This window comes from Pseudorca crassidens, chromosome 1 (assembly GCF_039906515.1).
Source record: "Pseudorca crassidens isolate mPseCra1 chromosome 1, mPseCra1.hap1, whole genome shotgun sequence".
Classification (NCBI taxonomy): domain Eukaryota; kingdom Metazoa; phylum Chordata; class Mammalia; order Artiodactyla; family Delphinidae; genus Pseudorca; species Pseudorca crassidens.
In genome coordinates this window covers 31,693,318-31,718,236 of record NC_090296.1, presented here as the reverse complement: position 1 = coordinate 31,718,236, position 24,919 = coordinate 31,693,318, and the positions used below count along the sequence as shown (strand labels likewise).

At 42.4% G+C, this 24,919-nt stretch overlaps 1 protein-coding gene across 6 annotated transcripts in view; it reads left to right on the top strand.

The window, feature by feature from the left end:
- Positions 1 to 10,783, top strand: part of PCNX1 (pecanex 1) — a 171,087-nt gene extending 160,304 nt beyond the window's left edge. For 5 of the 6 annotated variants that reach the window (XM_067731811.1, XM_067731819.1, XM_067731797.1 and 2 more), the window contains 5 exons: positions 374 to 648; positions 2,202 to 2,407; positions 4,342 to 4,784; positions 5,200 to 5,340; positions 5,528 to 10,783. In XM_067731811.1, the coding sequence (XP_067587912.1) occupies positions 374 to 648; positions 2,202 to 2,407; positions 4,342 to 4,784; positions 5,200 to 5,340; positions 5,528 to 5,668 (1,206 nt within the window). In that variant the 3' untranslated portion in view covers positions 5,669 to 10,783. The remainder of the gene's footprint in view (positions 1 to 373; positions 649 to 2,201; positions 2,408 to 4,341; positions 4,785 to 5,199; positions 5,341 to 5,527) is intronic. The other variant, XR_010942113.1, reaches the window with a different exon arrangement.
- Positions 10,784 to 24,919: the final 14,136 nt, after the last annotated feature.

The window sequence follows — 24,919 nt, the reverse complement described above, 5'->3', positions numbered from 1 at the left end:
AATCAGCCCCCAAAATCACAAACATCCTTTCGACTCTAAATATTTGTTACCTCTCATTTCTATCAAAAATATTTATTATCTTAGTTACAAAATTCAGTGCTTCACCAATTTAGAAAACTAAATGGACTACATTTTACTTGGTATTTTTACAAGACAGCAGAGGGAAGAGCTCTGTAGGTGTTTATTATTTAATAGCCTAATGACAGTGGAAAATAGTTAACTCCTGTTCAGATGTGACCTGCTTATATTTGTTTCCTGCTTTTCACAGTTGGTTATCGTAATGTCTTTTATGTCCCTCCCATTTCCACTCTTCTGTTTATATAAATTTTATTCTTGGCCCCTTAACCTAATTCCCATGTGTTCTGCTTTTCAGGTGAATAAGGAGTGTGTCCGAGGCCTTTGGGCAGGGCAACAGCAGGAACTTGTTTTCCTACGTAACCGTAACCCGGAGAGAGGTAGCATCCAAAATGCCAAGCAAGCTCTGAGGAACATGATAAACTCATCTTGTGACCAGCCTATTGGCTACCCGATCTTCGTCTCACCCCTGACAACTTCTTACTCTGACAGCCATGAACAGCTTAAAGAAATTCTTGGGGGACCTATCAGCTTGGGAAATATCAGAAACTTCGTAGTGTCAACCTGGCACAGGTGAGCCCTAGGACTGCCTTTTCCAGTGGTGGTGTGTCCTGACCCGCTTAGTCTAGGCAGTGTGCATTAGCACCACCTGGAAAGATTGTAGGAAAAGTACAGATGCCACGGTACAATAAAAACCTGTTACACCTGAGCTTCATGAAGTAGAATCTGAGCATTTGTATCTGCAAACTCTTATTAAGTAAATCTAATGTACAGTAGTCTGGTCAGGAACCACTGCTCTAGCGTTTAGTAGAATCTTGGATAATTCCCTCCTTGTAGTTTTTTAAACTCTCTATTGCAGCTTATTGCCACTATTAGAATGTGTGGGTCAGCAAACAGGGCAAATGAGAGAAAAATAAAAGAAACTGGTGCAAGTCGATTACATTCTTTTTGTATTCCGTTCCAGCAGTAGGGGGAGCATGCTGTCCATGTTGAAACTCCTCCTTGTGAGATGCAGAGATACTGCTGCCATTTTAACAGTTAGTCAGCACTCACATCTCAAATATTTAGTATCTTCAAGTATGCACATGAATTTTTTTCCTCTGCCTTTTGTGTGGTAAATTATGATATATGGTACAGGAACATCATAATTTGATGGATGGCAAAGAAAAATCTCAGATTAAGAGTTGTTCAGATCCTTAAATACCAAAACTTAATCCAAACAAGACTAGAGCAGCAGACTCAGAAATAGGTGTTTTAAGATTCTTCCAGGAATACCCAGCATTAAAGAGTAAAATTTCACCATTTTAACGTCTACCCCTATTCAAACAGAGGGAAGAATACAAACCAGGGTAGTGTTCAAAGAAGTTTTCTTTTCAAAAAATACGTGTTGTGCTGGAATTGCCTTGTTTGCCCAGGACTGAGTGGTTTTCTGGGATGCAGGATTTTCAGTGCCAATCTGAGACAGTTGTGGGCAAGCCAGGAGAGTTGGTCACCCTACGTTTTAAAAAAGAAAAGAGGGCTTCCCTGGTGGCGCAGTGGTTGAGAGTCCACCTGCCGATGCAGGGGACGCGGGTTCGTGCCCCGGTCCGGGAGGATCCCACATGCCACGGAGCGGCTGGGCCCGTGAGCCATGGCCGCTGAGCCTGTGCGTCCGGAGCCTGTGCTCCGCAACGGGAGAGGCCACAGCAGTGAGAGGCCCGTGTACCGCAAAAAAATTAAAAAATTAAAATAAAAAAGAGAAGAAAAATTATTACAGCAGTTCTCTTCAGGTGTGCTACAGAATAAATTAGGTTTAATTTAAATCAATTAGGTATTCGTGGGTTGTATACAGTGACGAGGATACTATTTCCAGCTGAGATCTTAATGGAACAACTTGTTATGTGCAGTTCTTTGTTATGGTGTAGCAGAGATGATAGAGTGTAGTGTAAAAGTGAAGTTGATTAGAAGAACGGAGGCAGTGAGTATGAGGGAGATACGCAAACATCATAGACTCTTTTGCTTCTTAATGTTGATTGCCCCATGAAGATTTCCAAAGGTGAACATTAGTAGCATTAAATGTTCGGAATACAGTACCTATCTTGAAGTGATCTTGGGACCATGCCTCCTACTCCGGTGTTTGTTCCTAGGTTAAGGAAAGGTTGTGGAGCTGGCTGTAACAGTGGTGGCAATATTGAAGATTCTGATGCTGGAGGTGGAGCCTTTTGCACTAGTAACAGTGCGACAACTGCCAATGATCCCCACAGCAGTACATCCCAAGGAAGCACTGGAAACGCAGGCCAGGGACCGGGAGCAGGACTCCATCCGCCTGTCACATCTTACCCTCCAGCACTAGGTAATGTGAAACAGAATTATGTGTGTAATGTTAGCCTCTCAACTGTGGGGTTCAGGTAGTATGTGTGTATAAAGAGGGTGACATATTACCTACTTGGAAATATATAAATAGAATGTTTTGTTTGATTCCCAATAGGACGTTATCCTACTTGTTTATATTAATCATTTAGTATATATAAATATACACCATTTGAAATAGTATTTCTTTGAAAGTATCATTTTTAAAGGCCAATAATAGTTAACTAATATAATTTACTTCTCTCCTGTTGAACAACGATTTGGTTTCTTCTGAGTGTTGTAATAATCTTTGTATATGAATCTTTGTAATCACTTATTATTTTCTTAGGCTGGAAACTTTAAAAATGGAATCAAGTCAAAGTTTATGAGAATATTTAAGATATGATACATAATGCCAAAAATCTTTCCAGAATTCTTTTTTATTTCTTTTACACCAATTGGTACTCTGACCAGTCGTCTAGAGGAATGCCCAGCTTTGAGTATCATTGTTTCCACCTCTGCTGCCTGCTCTCTCAGAGAGACAGGAGAAGGGGGGTGGTCTTTAGTTGCATATTTTTAATTTGCATTGCTCTAATAATACCTGAGGTTGGAAACTTCTAAATGAGTTTATCAGATCTTCTTTCTGAAGTACATGTTAAGTCTCTTGCCCATTTTTCCACTTGGTTACCTTTTTCTTATTTGTATATTCTGGATTGGAACTCTTGGTCAGTTTTCTGTACCACAGACATCTTTTTCCATTCTGTATCTTGGCTTTCCCTTCTCTTTCTGTGAAGAGTGGCTTGCCTTTTTTTGTTAAGTTCTTAATTTTTGTGTAGAGCAATTTACTGATCTTTTCCTTTATGATTAATACTTTTTGTATCCTATTTAAGAAATTTTTCCTTATCCCAAAGGAAGCTATTCTTTTACTAATTTGTCTTTTACATGAGAGCTGTAATCCACCTGGCATACAGCAGGACTCACATCTTACCTGTTCCTGGATGGCTGGTCGGTTGATCCAGCACTGTCCTTTCCCCCTCTTTTTGCATGGATCAGATGAAGTTTTAAAAACATTTACTTAAAATGATTCAAAAAAATGTAATGGCACTGGAATTGTTAAGACTCTAAATAGGTGTGTGATCGACATTTTGTTATGTTCTTTTTTAACTTCTGAGTGAAAACCTAAAACTGCCAGTGTGCTTCTTATATACACCTTTTACTTTTAACATTGATTAGCTCTTTTTATTTTCAGATTAAAAAGTACATGTAGTTATTTTTCAATATAATTGATAATAATTTTCTAATAATCTTCACATCACTCTTCACAAATCTGAAGAACCCTATCGAGCCATTAGAAGAAAGGACACAGGATAACCTACTATTTAGTATCACTGATCATTCATATTCAGTAGTGATCCCTTAATGTACATGCATATTACAGTGTGGCATCACTGTGCCTCTGTAGGTAGTATAGCTTGTCATTGGGATAGATTGAAAGGGCATTAATACTGTATTTTGAAAAATAGTAGCTACAGAGCTTGCCACATAGTAGATCCTTAATAAATATTTCTCACTGTCTCATTTCTATGAGATATTCATGTATTCTGAAATATTTCAGTGAAAGAAATTTTAGGATTTATCTCAACCTAAATACCTGCTATTTCCTATAAATTATTTAATTGTATTTTTTTATGCCCCAGAATTTGAATTTTAAAAAGCTTCAGCAAATAGAATTTATGTTACAAAAACCACATAAGAAAATAGATCTCAGATATTTATCTCTTTTTGGCAACTTTAAAATTTTTAGGTATAAATATTAAATTCACCAACTAATTTAAGGTGCGAGGCTTAAGGGAGAAAGTCTTAGAAACTACTGAAGAAGCAGTTGTGTTTGGGTCATCCCACTGAGAAGGAGCGCTGCTGTTGTTTCTCCCTCCCCAGCCGCTAGCCACAGCTCTCACTCTGTGCAGTCCAGCCTGGTCCGGCAGTCCCCTGCCCGGGCCTCTGTAGCCAGCCAGTCGTCATACTGCTATAGCAGCCGGCACTCATCTCTCCGGATGTCCACCACGGGATTTGTGCCTTGTCGGCGCTCTTCCACCAGCCAGATATCGCTTCGCAACTTACCGTCATCCATCCAGTCCCGCCTCTCTGTGGTGAACCAGATGGAACCCTCCAGTCAGAGCGGCCCGGCCTGTGTGCAGCATGGCCTGCCTTCCTCTAGCAGCTCCAGCCAAAGCATCCCAGCCTGCAAGCATCACACCCTCGTGGGCTTTCTTGGGACAGACGGTGGTCAGAGCAGTGCCGCTGATACGCAGCCCGGCAACACCTTAAGTCCTGCCAATAATTCCCATGCCAAAAAGGGGGAGGTGATTTACAGAGTCCAGGTGAGTAAGCCCACGGTTCTTCTTGCACTGTTTCTCTTACTTGTTTGTTTTTATTTCTTGTTTTTTTGAGTGAAGGACTCTTGTGAAGACACACCTTATATTGCTTAGTCTGAAGACTAGAACAGTTTTGAATGTTGAAAAAATGTTTCTGCCAGTATAAAAACTGAAAGCAAGCAGTTTTTCACTGGTGGTATTTGTTCCCTCTTCAGCCATGGTTATGTGGCCATTGCAGTTAAGGTCTCCTAGGAGGCTAAAAGGAGTTCAGGTGGCTCTTTAGGTGGTTTTTTATTCCGTTATAGTCAGTGAAAGAAATTCTGTTTGGGATTATATAATTATTTGTCATCGAGGGGAAAGTGAGTTTTTGAATTCATTCATTCATTTTTGAATGAATGATCCATATTTATTTATACTGCAGATTGTGGATCCCAGTCAGATTCTGGATGGGATCAACCTGTCAAAAAGGAAAGAGCTGCAGTGGCCTGATGAGGGTATTCGGTTAAAAGCTGGGAGAAACAGCTGGAAAGACTGGAGTCCCCAGGAGGGCATGGAAGGCCACGTAAGTTCTCCTATGAAGCTGGTGCTCTGACTTTTTTGTAGCCTGACTGGTATGCCTGGTTTTTAGCTGATTTATGTACTTATGCTTAATTACCAAACTGAATTACTACCTCTGATCTTAAGGATAGAGTCTGTGAGTGTATTCAGGGTCTCTGCCACTAACTGCTTGTTTTATTCTGAATCATTAGGTGATTCACCGTTGGGTGCCTTGCAGCAGAGATCCAGGTACTAGATCCCACATCGACAAGACAGTACTTCTGGTTCAGATTGAAGATAAATACGTGACTGTAATCGAAACTGGGGTACTAGAACTTGGGGCTGAAGTGTGAGCCAGTGTTTTATAACTTCATTTCTTTTCCCTCAAAATTCCAAGAGATTGGAAAAAAAAGAGGAGCGAGCAGAAGATGCCTGCAGGTATCCCTTTGATCCTGTAGGAGAGACTTGAACATAGAGTGGGCTTGGTTAAGCACCTCTCCTTTGCCCTTCACCCTGACTCCTGTCACTGTCTCCATCCCCAAATAAAGCTGAAATATTTTTTTAAGTTAGCTGCTGAGAAAACATCGTGCATGAAGGATAAAGTTCTGTTAAAATACATCCTTAAAAAAAGTTTTTTCCTATGCATTGCCTATGCTTTAAATCAACAAACTCTTGCTTTCTAAACTATGATCTCATATTTTTCTAATTTTTTTGCCAAAAATAATTGCCATGTTTTGTCATAAAACATGAAATCCATTTACCTTGATTTTTAAAAACAGACAAGTGTAGAAACCTTCAGTTTGACATATAGCAGTATAAAAGTTTAATGTACAGTGAAAAAGACTATGAACAGACATAGATTTATCTTATTCCTTGAGCGCTAAAAACTTTAATGAAAAAAACTGCACTAATTTTTTACAATGCACTATAAAGTCTGAGATTTCTCAGAACATTTATTTATATATATAAAAATAAAATACCATTATTTAAATTGCCTTTGGGATTAACCCCTTCCCTTTCCTTATACGTAGCAGGAACTGTGCTGCTCATTTTTCTTTAGTAGTCTGTACTTCATGCCAGTCCATTGGATGTTTCCTTTAAAATGAATACTTAATCTCAAGATACACGTAGCTTCATCACTGGCATTTCCTGGAGCCAGTTAGTCAGTGACTCAGTCCCGTGAACACTCCTGCCAGCTCCTGTGTCCACATTTCAGATGGGCTCCAACACTGTGTGCGTCCCAGCTACCCTGTTTCTCCCACTTGGGGCAAGTTCTGCTGGGGTCAGTTTTGGGAAGAAAATACTTTTGCTTTTCAAAGAAGAAGGTGAACGTCCTGGAATTTAAAGAAAGGATGGATTGCCTTTTATTTTAAGAGTTCTTAGCTCTTGAAGTTATTCACATGCAGTTCAGTTAATCAAGTAAAAGTTTTTCAAACAAAATTATCCAAATGGTGCAGTTCTTATTGTTATATCCCTCTTTAAAACTTTGCCTATTATTTTCCTCCTCTCTTCTTATTCTATTACTTGAATTTTATTTCCTGTGATTTATAGTGTGTAGCTGTAATTTGAAATATTTATAACTGTGATGAACTTGACTTAATTCATATGTTGTCTCATAACTTAAATTTTATTGGTTTTTTTTTAAATGTATGTATTCAGGGAAATATATAACTCAGATTTACAATTAGACTAGGTGGGAACTGCAGTTTAGATTTAATTTTCAACATATGGCGTTTTTTAAATCCTTCAGAAAATTTTTCTCCTTTTGTGTGAAACTCCAAAGAAGACTGTACATCTGAGCATTTAGGAGCAGCCATCTTTCTGCCCCCGTGAATGGAAAGTAAAAAGAAGCAGGTGAAGTTAATTTCAGTCATACATTTTGTTTAGTCCATTATATCCAAAGTATTGCTATTTCACCATGTGGTACTAGCCGTATTTCAGGTACTTGCTAGCCACATGTGCTTAGTGGTTACCGTATTGGGCAGCGTGGGGTTAAAGTGTCTTCTGATGAGGTGAGAGGAGATAGAAGCTGTTTTTCCTCCTAATTCTGATGTAGATCTTACAGTATCACATGACACTTCAGTGGAGGGAATGAAAGCTAAGGAAGTAAATAGCTAATATATAGCCTCTGATTGCATTTTCACTCCAAAACCGATTTACTTTTCCTTTTTCCAATTTTAAAGTTTTGTGGGTATTCAGGAGCCAATGTGCCTTGTGTTGAGGTTTCCAGACTTCACACACTTTGCAGAATTTACTGTTGAAAAACTTTTTGTCAGATGATTTACTGAACATTTACACAAAGGTACCCTTTCTAAATTGACCAGTTAAAATGTATTTTTCCTGATGCTGTCATTATGTTCTGTGTTTGCCTTATTTTGGCAAATCTACAATATGCCATTAAGGTTCAGGTTCTTCTTTTTTCTTCTGAAACTGAATATATGATCTGTTTGTCTATCTGTATTATCTAAAATCCTCTCAGAGGAATTATGCTCCCTGCTGCTTGTTCCCTTTCTGAGATGAATATGATCTCTTCATGGTCATTGCCTAGATGAGAAGATAAGTGGAGCCTTTCCAGTCTTAAATAGAAGATACTTCATTTTCCTACACAGAGAAAAAGAAAAAACCTGAACTTCAAATGTTTAAGACTAAAACATATAGTCTTTTTAAAATCATAATACTTTTCTAATAATTGCATCAGGGGAAGCACTGATAATTAAAGAAGGAGTCATGTCTTAAAAATAATTGGAACTAAAGTATAATATAGAAATATACACACTTTCATTAATGAAGTTGATTATACATGTCTTATTCAACCCTGTCCCCTGCCACCCCACACCCCCTTGGAGATTAGTGAGCTGTTCATTTAGATTCCCTGCTTAGCCTTTTTGATTAGTATATAAGACTCCAGCATACACACATTAGCATCTTTAGTTCACAGTTGCCAAAACGTTCAGGGTTCCATAATTTGAAAGTAAAAATATGTAATTAAAACGCTAGTTTTTTTCATTTGCTTTAAATAGTTTTATTGATATCTTTCGGGGTTTTTTCTTGTTTGATTTTGCTTTTTCCCCCTTTAGAGAGAGTTCTGGAATAAGTTATAAATTCCTAGCTCTTTTGCTGTTGTTGTTATTCAGTGTTAAAAATCATTTTATAACTCAAATTTTTGGTTAATCTTGCAGTTTATAACTTGGTGTAAGCCCTATTTTTACACCATTTTTCAATACTTGATAAAACTTTATATGTTCACTTTTTTCTAAAGAACTATAATTTTTCCAAAAGTCTAGATTAATACAAGATGTTGATCTTTAAGGGACTTGGGAGAGTAGGTGGTGAGGCTCTATATTTTTAAGGTAAAAGGAGATTAATTACCTTTCAGGAAATTAGCGAACAGACTTCATCAGTGTTCTGCCTTCTTTGAGTTTCCATTACTGGAAGATTAACTTCCATTAGATTTGAAGTTGTTTTTTTTTTAATATTTCAAGTAAATCTGAGATACTTCTACAGACCCTTGAAGCAGAATTAGTCAGACAAGATTTCTCTCCCGAGTGAACTATGGAAAATTACTCTGTGTACCAAATGTCAGGCAGTGAAAATACAAGTTTTTACGTAAGAAACAACAGCTCATTAAAAAGATGTATTTTTCTTCCTGGGTTAGTTTACTTTTCCATCTCATATGAAAATATAAGAAAAAACAGCCTCAAATCTAAGCAAGGGTAGCTTAGCCTTAATGAATCCCACTTTGCTTCTGAGCAGCATCCTTCTGCCTCTGCTTAGGAAATCTTCATGTGGTGGATTGCTGCACTGAGTCCCATTCATCCAGAACTGAGTCTTTTAAACTTACATTTGGCCAGAGGCTAAGGTTATTGTTTTCTTTCAAAACTCTTCCCTCCCAAATATGTGACTTGAGAAGAAGATAACAATAATTTTGCATGAGAATTCTTTGCATTTATGTTTACTAGCTACAAAACTATAAAAGGCTGCCCGCATTGTGATTGACTTTTGTGTTTGTTTTCATTACTTTTTCATGCATATGGACACAGCCCCCCCTTTTTTTTAAAGTCCTCAATATTCATTCTTGTTCTTTTTTGTAGTATATTTTAATCACGTAAAATTACTTTGCTTGGACACAGACCAAGGGTAAGATGTCATTCAAGGCTAAGATGATACTTGGAGCCTATTAATGGACTTTGAACTTTCTGTTTCAGTCATATATGGAAATTGAGTTTTATTTATCTGGAGAAAGAGGAAAATTAGCTATTACCGTGTATTTGTGCAGCATAAATTTTAATATTACGTTGGATATGTATAGTTTTTTTTTTAAATTAAGTATTAAAAAACCAGCCTCTCTTTTCTTCACTTCATTTTTTTTAAAAAATCTGGTTCATATATACCTAGTCCTTCTCATTTGTTTAGGTGATTGGAGAGAAGTTAATTATTATACAAATAGATCTGGTAGGTATGTGAGTGAAGTATTAATTTTGTTTGAAACAGATGTATATTTTCTGCTTTGAATCACCTCTCCAGAGTCATCTTGTCAAGAATTATGTGTGATAAGAATTTCTCTTTACTGCCTATCAGCCACATATTCTTTCTGAATTAGAGAAAATAAGTTCTATTTGTGAACTGAACTTCATTATCTGCCGTTTTATGGAAGCAGCATAACATTCTTTGGGGGACCAGAGCTGAGTGTCATCACAAGGTTACATGACAGCTCTCTTCTAAGGCACACCTATTATATAGGGTTATACCTTTTTTCTATGCTTCAGCTCTGCACCTGACAATTTATGATTCAGAGGATCCAAGCTAGAAGGAAGAAAGGTCATCTAAGATTGTGATAAGGATGAATTCCTGCGTGGTATCTGCACAGATGGGGCGATACCCTGGAATTCGAAGCAGAGTAGTAGTGGAGAATGAGATGGCTGCTCCAGATGACTCTTGGATTTAGCGTAATTGTGGTTAAACACGATTTTTTATATATGAAACTTGATTCTACAACCAAAATAATAGAAATGGGGGAAAAATCATGTCTGCTTATGTTTTTTTAAAGTTTATTATAGTTTAAGTAAAAATAAATTGTAAAAAATGATTACCTTAACCCTGTACAAGTCTGGCAATGAGCTCTGCATGAGGAAATGGAAGAAAGAATACTGAAAATGATTCCAGGAAGGTAGGTGGGAGGAAGGAGAATGGTTTTCCCTTTTCTGATCATGGGCTCTGAAAGTATTCATTGCCTCTACCAGCATTCAGTATAAACCAGAGATAAGAATATATGTACTCACGTGTGTCTGTGAGTGTGTGTGTGCGCGCGTGTCTGAGTGTTTGTTATTCTAAACAGCTTGTAAATACGGTAGATGTTTAAAATGGAAACTAAAAGCTGAGATTGTTTTTTCTTTGCAAATATATTGCATCAAAGATACAGTATCGACAGTGGATAAAACACGGAGGAAATAAATTTTTTCTCATTTTGCCTTCTGTCCATTTTTGTCAAATTAAGAAAAATCAGAGTTTACCATATTAAGCTCTGCCTAGCATATTTTAAAAACATGTACTTGGTTCTGAAAATAATCATTTTAAACAGAAGCTTTGGCCTATTAACATGGGATTCAGCTTATAATAGAAATGTATAAATTTCATAATAAAAGGATAGCTTTTCACACTTGGCAGAAAGGTTGTAGTTTACATCTTCTGAACTTATCTGAATGTGTCCTATTAATGATATAATATCAGATGGAACATGTAGGATGATGGATGAAAATGCGTACATGTTCACTGTATCACACTAAATTACAGTACAGAACATACAGGTTATAGTCATCAAAATCAGACAAATGCTAACTTGGTGTGTGTACTAACCCACTGATTTCATGTATAATACTTCAAGAAAATGCAAGCTGACTTACAATGATAATAGATATACTCTTGACTGAGTCACTTATTAATCCTTCAATGAGTCATTTTAACTATAAATAACAACCAAAGCCAGCAGGGTGCAGGTGACGTGCCACTGGCATCAGAGTCCCAAACAGTTTGCTGTCTTCCTGCCCAGGATCACAGTGGCACACCTAGAAATGTAATGGCATTTAGTCTTATAGGATCTTATAGGACAGTATTTTTTCTAGTGACAGGAAACATGCTGGTTAAATGAAACACATCTTCAAAGAAACGGATTTTCTGTGTATGTGATCTACATTAATCTTAGAGCCAGAGATTCAAAAGGGAGTTGACCTGAAATTTGGGTCCCCTAAAAGCTCTTCGTTGTTCGTAAAGTGCAGTTTACTTAGGATTTTTTTTTCTCCTAAAGGATCCGAAAATGTTGGCCTGTAACCGATGAATCTCACCATGTAGGTGCATTTTCCTCTGGGGAAGGTAAAACACACCTTGTGAAGTAAGGACGTGACGAAATGATGGCTTTTGGGGTATTGGGGTATTCATTCAGCACTTACTATATAAAACGTTTGTTTTATTCCCCTTTTCCCCCATTCATATGTGCTTATTAAAGAAAACTAAATATGATTGAACTTCATGCTTCGAAAAATGTAATTTGGTACAAGAGGATCCCTAGATCGCTCTGTAATTTCTCAGGATATATATTAACAGCAAGTGGTAAGAGGTGAATCCGTCTTATCTGAAAGCCTTTTAAGAAACCATTCAGTTTCAGTGCCCAGTAAACTGTGCTGAAAGGGAAAAGTCATCTTTCAGTCCAGGGTTCCTTTTTGCTCCCAAGGACATTGTATGAATCCATAATAACCGGGCCCATGTAAGGATACTCCAGGCCAGTCCCATCCTGAAGCACAAGCATCCTGACTTGTCTTTATCATATAGTCACCATCCCAGGCCAGCACTGAATTTTATCAGATACCAAGCAGCGTTTTTAATACTGTTAATGGGTTTGCTCTCAAAAACCACCCACCACTTCTCGGTTGTGTACTAGTTAATAACACAGGATGTCCCAGTGGGAACTCAACAGTGGAGTACAAATGGCTAAAGTAAGGTATATCTTTTTTTTAGACAAAATGCAGATTTATCTAGCTTATAAATTTGGGGATGACTCCTTTGGTACAATTGCATTAAGATACTATTTAAATAGTTCTAAAATATTTACTTAGAATGCTTACAGTTGCAAGGAAGAAAAACCCCAATTCAAAGTTCCTGAAACAGGAAATTGGCTCATTATAAAATGAAAGGTAAACTGGGCTTTCAGGATTGATTAATCATGTTATTCCAGCTCCGTGTATCTAATTTTCTCAACTCTGCCCTCCTGTGTATGCTGGCTTTCTTTTCAGACTGGAACTAGGTGTCTATTTCTAGACCTCACTCCATACACATTATCATTCAGAATAAAACACTTCCTGTTACCTCCCTTAAGTGGGAAAATCTCCCAGAAGCCTGAGCATATTTCTCCTTGCATCTCATTAATGTAAGAGTTGACACATGCAAGATCCTTAACCTGTCCCTGTGTCCTGATTTTCTGAACCGGTCACTGATAAGAACAGTCACCACGATTGGCTCAGACAAATCAGAGCTTAGCCCGGAACCCAGAGTTCACTCAGCAAACAGCATGGTTGCTATACGATGTGTGCAAAGGAGTTAGCCACAATGTCCGCAACTGTTCTGTACATAGCATTTTGGAACTTGAGTATTGTTTTCAAGAAACGAAGCCTCAGACTACCTACAAAATAAGGTGTTTCTTTTAGGATGCATCTGTAGCAGACCTAGAACAGAAAGTCAGCAGAAACTGAGGTGGACTAGGTCCAAGTGTTTGCTCTTTTTTTCTGAGGGGCTGCCTTACATCTCATCATGCTTCTGCTTTTCTCCATGTAAATTATTTCCTTCCTAAACTTGTTGGGGAAAAAAAGAAAAAAGTAAGCACCTAGACATAGGATGATCTTTAGGAAAAGGCTTTTAATGATGGGTTCAGTTTCTAAAGGACTACTCAGATTTCCTATTCCTTTTTTAGTTAGTTATGGTAAGTTGGATTTCTCTAGGACTGCACATCTCAAACTTTTTGGTCTCAGAATACTTTGACATTTAAAAAAATTACTGAGCCCCCCGCTACCAAAGAACTTCTTTTTATGTAAGAAATACTTATATTTACTGATATCTATTGCATTAGGAATTAAAACAACAAATACTAAAGATGTTATTTCTAAATGAATTAATAAATAATGAACTCATTACATGTTAACATAACATTTTTATTTAAAACAGTGCTTCCAAATTTTAAAAATTGCATAAGACATCTGAACTATCTGCTGCTACATACAGTGTGTTGCATTACATTATTTTGATTGAAGGATATGAAGAAAACCTGACTTCATACATATATGCAGTTGGAAAAGAGAGGAATATTTGAATAGCCTTTTCAGATAATTGTTAATATTCTTGTTTTGTTACTTCACTGAAATTTGCTAAGTGGTAGTTTCTTAAAGCTTAATCTGCCGAGCTGAGTGAGTTGAGTGTTCGGAGAAATAAAATGGTTTATTTACTGAAAACCATCCAGTCCAGAGGCTTATAATTCATTTTGTAAGACCTTAGACTTACTTTTTTTTTTTTTTTTTCCTCAAAAATATGGGGCCAGAGGACGGGAGGCAAAAAATACTTCACTTGGATAATATCTTTTCCTTTCTGGAAACGAGAGAACTCTCCAATTGCACGAGTTCTGACGTGTTCTAGTTAACATCTCTCTTTCTCAACCTGTGTTGGTTCACCCTCTGGGTATGCAGGTCAGAAAGAAAACTTACAGGTTATGTGGGCCATGGGTGAGAGGGCCAAAGAAATGACAAGTACTGAAGCAGGAAAAGCTCTGGTGTCTCCAGTGATTAGATGGTGAGGTGTCACCACCAAGGCAAGCACTGGCCCAGCTGCCCACGGCCAGCACAGCAAGCCTCATAGAACTGGGTATTGGGCCTAAAAAATACAAGCTCCTCAGCCCCTGCACTTCTAGAGAACGTGAAGAATAAGGTTAAATTTAGGATGCATTTTTTCATAATGAAGTTTTCATTAGCATCCCTTTGTAACTAAAGTTGCACAGAGTGTGTTTTAGGTAAAGGAGGAAGATGGCTTAAGAGCTAGAATTAACGTGGAGAGAGAGTTTCTGGAGAGGCAGACTGTTCAGATATGCTTGGCTTTGGCGTTGGTTAGGGTTAGTACTCAAACTTGATTTTGTCAGAACCTGAATTAACTTCAGAAGCAGTTAATGATAATGAAAGTAGTAGAAGGTCAATATGTTGATGAAAATGCCAGTTTATTGACTGGCATTTTCAGTCAATTAGGGCAGATTAGGAGATTAGGGCACTCGCAGCCTCATATCAGAAGGTAACTGTTAGGCCACTTTGGTCATCAGAAGTTAGTTTATGGACATAGAATTAAGAGCACAAGGAACATCATTTTTTATAATTCTGAACATTTTTTTTTCCTGCCTTGGGAAAAGCACGCTTTATAATTTTTCTACTTTTTTAGTGATGGAATATTTATGTCCATCAGTCTTAGTTTTTTCACTCTGCAGTAAACATTGTCAAATTTTGATCTTTGGCTTCCTTTTTCTAGACTCCAAGCAGACCACATTTCTTCTGTTGTCACATTCTTCCTTCAGGTGTGTCAATACGACTGTGTTACACTCAGCCTCTGCTTCTGCTGAGATGCTCTAATTGGATTACTCAACACCTTGCCCTTCCTGCTTTGATTGCAGAGAATTGGTCTAACCCACTGGTGTGAAGTTCACTAGTTGAAACATGGGAAAATCTCTTTATCTTACAGTTCAGAGGACACAAATTTACTACACCTCCTGCTTCATTACATTTCCAACTAAGAATAATTTAATTATTTTCTCCAAATACACCCATCAGTTTGGGCAGGGGAAAATGTCTCATAGCTTTTAAACTAAGAGCAAACGTGTTTTAAGAGATTAAAAGCAAAATCTAATTTTAAAAAGTTTAAAATTCAGGATCTGTTTAGCTTGAAAGGGATTGTTGTAAATTATCTTGAAAATATTCAGTATTCAAGGACGGAAGGTAAATGACACTGACAGACTGACTAGACACAATCTAATAGTGTAAAGACATTAAAACAAGATGCTGACATGTCTGTGGCAAAGGGCTGGCATATGATAACTCTTGCCAGATTAAAGATTCTGGAAAGTGATAAATTATATTTCCATTGCAAATCTGAGCAAAAGGACTCTATATAAAGCAGTAATGACTCTCTTTGGAAAGTGTTTATCGAAGTAAACTGTGCCAGATAAATTCACAACAAACCTGCCATATGTTTTTACTGTCTTGCATATGTGAAAATTGAGACTTAAAAGATAATTTTAAGGAAAAGGTAAAATCATGGTCCTCAGGTATAAAAATGTACTACATGTGTTCAAGGCTTTATCTGATGCATTAATCTGAAGCACTAACCACACGTTATAACACATTCAAATTTAAATTTTTTAGAAAAGGGCACAAGTGTATGTGGAGTAAAAGAATGTTAAAAATGAATTGTGAAATGGAGACAAACTGTTTTGGTTTTTTTGTCCACTGAACCTCTACTAGAGGAGACAGAATTTACATGACTTATTCAATACCTACATTTTACAAAGTTATAAAATAACTCCCTCAGAATCAGAACCTGATAAGACAGAGAAGTATGCTATAGACGATGCAGTTTTCCATTGGCATACAAGTTTTGTCTACCTTATTTTTAGTAATTGGCCTGAGATAATCCACATAATAAGTGGCATGATGGAGAAGATCTGGGGGGGGGGGTGTCCAGGACATTTGAATTGCAAGGGAAGCCCTGAGGACATCCTCGGAGGCTGTTGTGATTCAGCCTTGAGGCAGTGTTGGCTGGGACTGAGGTGTTGACCGTAGGGCGTTAGTTAGCAGACTCTGAGGCTGGGGGTTTTGCACAGTTTATTGGAGAGTGCTCTTCAGGGACAGTATAGGTGAGGGAGCAGGAGAAGCTGGATTGATGAACTGTTGATGCAGTTACAACAAAGGCTTTAGTTAAAAATCCATGGGAAGATCTGGAGCCCTTCTGAGATGTTCTGAGGACACACCTTGGGGCGGCAGTACTCCTGGCAGCTGGGATAGGGATCATTATGTCCATCCTGAAGTGGAATCTGGGCAGAGCACCACAGCGCGCAATGCAGTTCTTGCCCTGCTCACATCCACGTGTCGCCCTCCTCTGTCACCCTTTTGAGATTTCTCCTGACGAGCACCTCTGCTAGTCTAGGTGCTTACCTGCTCTTACCGCTAGGCTTACCTTCTGGGATGACCCAGACTCCCTTATCCTTGAGAGCTCTGAGCCTCTGGTCACCAGGCCCTTCTCAAGCAGTGACTGCTGTACCTGACTGACCATTTTCCATTTAAATTGGACAAGGGATTACCAAGAGACACTCCAGTGTATCACCTGCATGCCCCGCGTGTCTCTCCTCCTACCATTGCGAGACGGCAGCCCCACCTCTCCTAATTTCCTTTCCACCAAGGAAAGAACGTGGTGGTGACTTTTCGGGCCTACTGGCCTCATTGCACAAAGAACCCAAAGTGACTGGGTGATAGCCGTAGCTTACAGTTGAATGGGACTCTTGCTATATCCCCTGACAGAAGATTTCTCCCTTTGGAAACCAGGTTCTTTAGACCCGCTGAGCCTAAAGTTGTGGGACTAGGAAGCACAAGTTCCCCAAGAGGGTCATTGGTAAAGATGGTTAGCGGGACCGTTCCCATTTCTATTTGTTGGTTCCCAGTCTGGTGTATTCCGCCAGTTGGGGCCACTGAACCACTAGAATGGTCATTGATTTAGGATGTATCCTGCAATCCTGGAGCGTGGGTGGTGCCCCATCCTCACAGGATATCATCTCCAAACTGGCACCTCAGCTGCACATTTAAAATGTCACTTAATTGTTCTATCAGAGCAGCAACTTTTCCAGTACATGATAGGACCAGTAGATCCCCTGACCGTGTGCCCACTGTTTCACTCTCTTTGCTGTAAAGTCCCACGGTCCTATTCCGTGCCACATGGAATCCTGTTTCAGTGGGTCTGACACTCTGTAAACCCTCATGTGATCATAGTGCTGAAACCCTGCATGCAGGAAGGCAAGACCGATTCTCATAATGTGTGTCAATTCTAGTCAAGATAAGTGACGGCCCCACCTAGAGTGGAAGGGGTCCACTTGCCATCAGGTGGATGGTTTTTCTCCTTGAGTGGTGGGTATTGAATCAATATACCATATACAGCAGTGATCTCGAGCACTCAGGTTAAACATCTGGCAACATCAGTAGCTAGACCATCCTTGGTGAATGGAATCCCACTGTGTATCTGCCATTGCTGCCACCATGGCTACTCCTTTCATGCACACATTTTGCCAGCACAGGAGTGACTAATGAAGAAGATAGCAGGTATCAACTGCCCAAATCATTTGGACCACTTGGTTGTTTAGTGCCTCTTCCATCGTAGATGCTCTCTGGTGGCCATGAACACCATTCAAAGATGTTTATACACCACGCCCACTCCCGTAGACCAACCACGTGCTCCAACCTGTGTCCCTGACCACCTTATCTTTCTCCTCCTAGGTCTTTGACCAGTCAGCCAAGCCATTTGCTACTCCCATTTGTTCATGTTTTTTCTGGCCTTGGGCTCGTTCTGATTCCACACAAAGTGGACGACTGGATAGCCTGATTTTTGCCTTGCAGTGATTTCCCTTCACCGCTGTCTTAAAGGGCCACCCGAGTGGGGCTGCGTTGCAGCAACAGTCCATTTTTGGCTTGCATCTACCTGCCACAGGAACCCACCTGTGAACCAAACTTGGCTTTTTTCCTCTTCTGTAAGTTGGTTATAAGGGACACATGCCCTTAGCCATAGGGGTGAGCTCGTGCAACAGCAGTGAATGACATGGCGGGGAGCCTGGGCTGCCTACTCATGCAGCCTACCTGTGTCCCCTCTCCCTGCTCATGTCCAATGCCCTGTGTACCACTTCCGTTTTCAAATAGGTTGCTACTGAGCCTATGCAGGCTTACGGCTTAATGTCTGACAAGTCACGTAGCCAGGCACTCTCTACCAAGGCCAGCAGCAAACCAGGAGCTGGTATAAATGCCATGGCCTTACTTCAGAATCCTATGAGTTTGCATTGTGATTCTCCAATTAGGTTTACCATAAACCCTACACAGCATCTTTTCCCATCATAGATGCTTTAAATATCGTAAGATCTACCTGGTTGTAAGGACCAAGTGGCGAGACCACTTACACCACGTCCTGAACTGGCTGCAGAGTCATTCTCCTTTGGGCCCCACTCAAAGCTTTCCATGTGACTCGGCAAATGGGTCAGAGCAGTGTTCTCACAAATGGACTTTGCAGACTTCAGAATCCATGTTGACCTATGGGCGTTCTGAGTCCTTTTTAGTCATGGGAGAAATGAGTCCTTTACATTGAAGGGGAAGTTCCAGCAGGCTCCTGAATTTTTATAGGCTTTATGTCCTACCATCCTTGCCCCTTCTTGATCATCCAGTCTGACCGGCGTGATGTCATCAATGTAGGGGGCCAATGTGATTTTCTGCACCATGTCTACACAGCTTCCTTCATGCCTTTTGAGGGAGGGCAGAAGACCGTAAACGTACAGTGTTATCCACCCCACATGAATGCAGACTGCTTCTGACCTTCGTTCTCAGTAGAGATGGATAAGAATACATTTGCCGGAGTGACCATGTACCTGAAGCAGTGTTAATTTGCATTTGTGTTTTTTGTAGGGACCTGACTAGTGAATCAGTTGGGAATATGAGAGCCACCACCCCTCTCCTTTATATCTCTTCTCATCCCTACAGGTATTGTGATTTATTGTCTTGGGTGGAGGGATGGGGTCGGAGGGAGTTTCATATTCTTCCACTCGGCCTTCCCTAGTGTGGTTGACTAGTTGGTTTGCCTGACTACCAAGTATGCCCGCTCTGATCATACATTCAGGGATGAGGGATAAAACACTGGGCAGGTCTGTGGACCCAGTGGGCCCACTCTAAACCAGACCTTCATTAGGACTTTATTTGTATTTTATTTATATGGTTCTCATGTGCCTCCCTGACCCGCATTCTAACAGGGATCATGAAGATGCTTTGGGTGCCCAGTATCCATGACCTCAGATCCTGTTTCTGTGTCCAACCAGTGATTAGAATCTCGGATTTTCACCTTGGCCCATAGATCCCTTGGGGAAGAACAGAGGGAATCATTCTGTATATGCTGCTGTGGTATTGCAGGATCCTTCCTCCTGAAGGCCCAGCTTTTCCTTCAGTCACTGACTTCCAGGTCTGAAAGCTGGCCCAGACCCAGAAACTGGGCCACAGATTTTAAGTTCTTACTGGGGTACTTCCCTCAGCCTCCTTGTTTTTTTTTTGTTTTTTTTTTTTTTGCGGTACGCGGGCCTCTCACTGTTGTGGCCTCTCCCATTGCGGAGCACAGGCTCCGGACGTGCAGGCTCAGCGGCCATGGCTCACGGGCCCAGCGCTCCGCGGCATGTGGGATCTTCCCCGACCGGGGCATGAACCCGTGTACCCTGCATCGGCAGGCGGACTCTCAACCACTGCGCCACCAGGGAAGCCCCCTGGATTTCTTTTGATTGTATAGATTGCATGATACCCTTGTTGGTGCCTGTTTCTCTATCTTGCCCTTCTGAATGCCATGTTCTATTAACCATTTCCACGTTCCCTCTGGGTCAGTCTTTCCAGCTGTCATGCTGACTTTGCTCCTTATCACAATCATTGCACCCACCTTGCTTCTGATGCCTTGTGCTTCCTGGCCTCTTTTAATTTGAGACTCTATCATCCCACTGCTATCAAGGAATCTTGCTCTATAACAGCATCTTCTAGCATCAGCCCTGGCCCACAGACGACAGCCCCCACTAACCTTTCTCAGTCGTGCTGGTGCCCTTGTCACCAACACATTTCTTACCATTTTGCTAAACAAAGTGATAGGAGGCTGGCCCTCCTTTCCGTGGAATGTCGTTGGTGGGTTTTCTGACTTTATGCAACATACCCATTTTAGCATGCTCACTTCTCTGAGCCTTGGATTCCTTCTCTACCACTTACCATGGCAATTCTGGCATTTCTCTTCTACTTAGTATGGATTATTGCTTTTTCCAGCCTTCTGGGAACCAACCGAGCAGTATATTTGCATAATCTTTTAGGGACTTTGCCAGGATATCAATCTTCTGTCATAGGAGAGTGTCTCATATTGATAAACTCTCTCTTTTCCAACTTCGTATTCGGTTTCTCTTGATTCAGCACCCTCCAGATCCAGCCTCATATACAGCCTCCTGGCCTCTGCCCGCTCACACCGGCCGGGTCTCCTCAACCCCTAGCCCCTTCTTCTTCCCCTAGCAGCCCCAGCGCACCCCTGGCCAGGTGATGTTGTGACCTGACCAGTTATGGGCCAGGGAGCCAGGAGGGGAGGTAGGAGGGGATGAGTGGCCTTTGAGTCATCTTCAAGCAGCGGAGAGCGGGTCACATCTGCAGGCCAGTGTTTGGGGATCTGGGGCTTCAAGGTTGTCAAGAGCGTCAAGTTGACCTGCAGTGCAGTTACAACAGAGGCATCGGCCAGTCTCACAGGGAGCTCCAGACACGTCACAATCCCTCTCTCAAGTCTCCCCTGTTTCCCAGCCAGGCCCTGTCCTTGGCATGGCACACCCGCTAAGTCGAAAATCCAGTCTTCTCTGGAGCTCTGTTCCCTTCGTGTTCTGTCCTGGGCCGGGCCTCAGCTGCTCTGCCCTCTCGCTGAAGGAGAACAGGAACCTCTACATGCTACCAAGGAGGCCCCTCTAACATTGACTCTTTGCCTTAAATAGGCAAGTAATTGTCCTCAGCCTCTTGCTGTCTTTCTCTGGTGCATCGAGAGCCCTCAACCTAGGAGGGGTGAAGGGTGCGTGGTGGGCGGAGGGAGAAGGTGTGCTGCAATGCAGTCACAGCCAAGGCCTCAGCCTGTCCCACGGGAAGCTCTGGGGCTTCGATGGTCCAAGTTATCCCGGTTTGAGGTACAGAGGCTGGAACCGCCCCTGCCGGCACTGACTAGCTACTGGATATGACTGGTCTCCCGGAGGAGACTCAACCTTGGTTAAGTAGCTTCCTTTGGAAGGAGGGCAGTTCCTGGCGAGGGCCTTAGGTTTGAGCGGTCAAGGGGTGGCACATAGCACCAACTGACCCTGGGGGTAAAGAGGAGAGCTACAGACAAGAGAATGGCTTCCGGAAGATGAATTGACAGGTTATGCTGACCTGATGGCATAGAGGTCTTTCACTGAAGAAACATTTAATACCCCCCTCTGTGCTCAGCCCTGTGCTACGTACAGATTATGGACACAAAAGGTCCTTGACCTCAAGGAGCTCACAACTGAAACCACGCACCAGTGGAGGAGTCTGGACGTGCCAGGATTTCGGTCTGCAACGTGAGTGGGTGTGTGGCTAAGAAGATAAATCCTGCGATGTGCTGGAGCTTTTCCATTAGCTTCGGAGCTTGTATTTTTCCTCCCTCAAGAGGTGCCCAGATCCCTGACTGAAAAGGAGACAGCTTCCTGGAGGGCTGGGAAGGACAGAGCTATCCTGTTGCGACCTGCCCTACCAGCGGTGACACCCCTCCCCACGCCCCCTCGTGTGTCCCATCTCCCAGAACTGTGCTGTGCGCGGGGACAGGACATCTCAACGGAGCGCGGCAGTGACGTGCCGAGTGGCCTTTCCTTCTGTCTGTGAAGGAAATGCCAAGGAAGCTCCCCATCTCTGCAAACAGAATATAGGAAGGGGAAGCAGCGGCTGCCTCACTGGTGTCCTCACGTAAACTGCCACCAGATGGCAGCAGGCGCTCAGCCCAGGCTGGGGAGGCGTCGAGGGCCGGGGTGTGTTGGGTGGGCTGGAGCCCCAGAGACACACGTGCCAGAAGAGGTGTGAGGAACAAAAACTAACAAAATGACAAGGCTCTCGGAGCCTGTTAAACTACCTGGGGGTAGTTACCCTGCCTGCGCTCCCGGATTCACGTTTACTGCTTGATGCCCGTGCCTGTTTGCGAGGCCCCTCTGCATCCTTGCCTCCAGCTAAACGGGGGCTCCGCGGTCATAAACCTCACCATCAGGACTGCCCTTAGAGCATCCCAGGTCTTGCTGAGTCGTTTTTTGTCTCCATCATTTCACTGAGCCTCACAGGAGCCATCCCTTGAGGCTATGGAGCTGGACCTTCTCCCAGGACCTGCGGGGACACTGTGTGTCTCAGCCACTCAGCCTCTCGGGAGAAGGCAGATGGGGCCTCTGCCCTGCTTCCACTGTGACAGGCAGGGACAGGTGACTGCGACAAGGTCAGCAGGCTGCCTGCCGAGAGTGGCGTGCTTCCAACACCTCAGAGCGATCTTTCCCGCCTGGGCGATTTCCTGGTGACATCACAGGAGCAGCCTCTCGGCCGGGATGGGGGAGGAGCCTTGGTGGCCCTGCCACACACGCCATCAAGGACACCAGATGGAAACCACGCTCAGTGGCTGGACAGAGTGTCATGTCAGGCACTGGCTCAGAAGTGAGTGGAAGGTGCTCTGGGAGCACAGGGCTGGGGATTGGGAAGCAGCCCCTGCGCCAGGCGGGGAGACAAGGAAGAGGTGCGTGCTCAGACCTGGGGGGCCAGCCTGGAGCTGCAGCGGCCCTGCGGGGCGGTGACAACACAGCTGGTGCCGAGAAACAGCTGGAGAGGGAACCAAGAACTGGTTCAAAGTCAGGGCTGTCCTTCCCGCCCGCCCCCCCGGCTCCTACCTTCCAGTCTCCCTCTGACCCTTCTTGTCAGAGCCCAGGGAGGGGCAGCTGATGGAGGAGAAAGGTCATGTGTGGAGAGGAGAGGGAGTTTGGAGCTCAGAGATGGTCCACCAGCCACCAGCTCTGCCCCTTGTTGCCCCAGGTGGGCCTGGAGTGAATCATGCCTGGAGAGGGGGCGTCTCCCACAGCCAGAAGGGGGTAGAGGTCTGCAGCTTCCTCAGAGTAGTGAGGATGGGATGTGCAGAGGAGGAGGGGGTCTTCATGGAGGCCTGGGGAGGCTGCAACCCCAAACTTGGACTCCTGGCCACAGCCAAGATTCGAGGGCCTTCCAGGGCTCACACAGGCTGGATGGGGGCCACCGGGAGTAACCCTGGGCAGGTTGTAGCCAGAGGAGCCTCCTTGGATGTCTGGCCCCATATGAGACCCCAGATTCTCTGCTCATCTTTGGGCGGGGGGGGGGGGGATCAGAGTTTGTGGTCCAAATTAATTTGAAGGAAAATAAAGTAATATAAAACTGTTAGCAAAGCCACGTGCCCTCAGACCCGCAGACTTCACCCTCAAGGCCTTTGTTGCTGTGAGTGGTCCTCTGGGTGCTTCTGCATCAGCAACAGACTCCTGTGGAGAGGCGACGGGAACTCGGGGCATGATAAATCCTTTTCATATAAACTACATAAAAATCACAGCCACTGTTTACCAAGAGCTACCCTGTGCCGGGTGCGTTTCTCCAGGGCTCCTCAGCATTCGCCCTGTGACATTCTGGGCCCGACACACTGATTTGTGTGAAGTGGGGGGAGCAGCCTGGTAGAGAACTATTGACTTGACAGTAACTCATTTTATCCTCACAACCCTGCACTATGACCTCTCCTTATTTTTTTTAATTGCTTTTTTAAAAATTGTGGTGAAATACACATTACATAAAATTTATCATCTTCACCATTTTTTAGTGCACAGTTCAGTGGCATTAAGTACTTTCACGTTATACATCCATCACCACCCTCTATCTCTGGAACTCTTTCATCTTGCAAAACTGAAAGTCTACCCACTAAACACTATCTCCTTGTTCTCCCCGCCACGTTCCCTGTCAGCCATCACTGTGCTTTCTGTCTCTGTGAATCTGACTGCTCTAGGTACCTCACGTAAGTGGAATCATACAGTATTTGTCCTTTCACTTAGCATGATGTCCTCAAGGCTCATCCAGATTGTAGCATGTGTTAGAATTTCCTTCCTTTTTAAATCTGAATAATATTCCATTGTATGGTTATGCCACATTTTGTTTATCCATGCGTCCACCAGCGGACGCTTGGGTTGCTTCCACCTTTTGGCTATTATGAGTAATGTTGCTATTATTACCCCCTTTAAACAGCAGCGAAAATGGAGGTAGAAGGGGTGAAGTAACTTGCCAGAAGTTCCACAGCTGGTAAGTAGCAGAGCTGAGACTCCAGCCAAGCAGTCAGTTTCAGAGGCTGTGCTGTTGACCACGATGAGCCCGTCTTGATACGTACGGGCAGCCACTAGGAAAGACACCTACTTCTGTTGCCATCTGATCAGCTCGGACCCATTACTGTTTTGCTGGGAAGTGAGTCAGGCTGAAAATTTGGAGAGATGGGGAGGGGTGTTGGGAGTTTGGAAGTGATTACTTTTTTTGTTTTGCCATCAAACCTTGGGTCTTCTTTTATCCCTGGAAAGTCTAGGTCAAACCAAGAGGTAGAGAGAATTCTTCAGTGATGAGTCCTCTACAGGAAATTCCCACCATCTCTATTCTCCCACCATCAGTAACCTCAGTTGCCTGGTTGGGGTTGAGGATTAGGGCTCACATACTTCTATGTACAAGAAGAGCACCTGCTCTACGTTCCTATAAGGTCTTCCA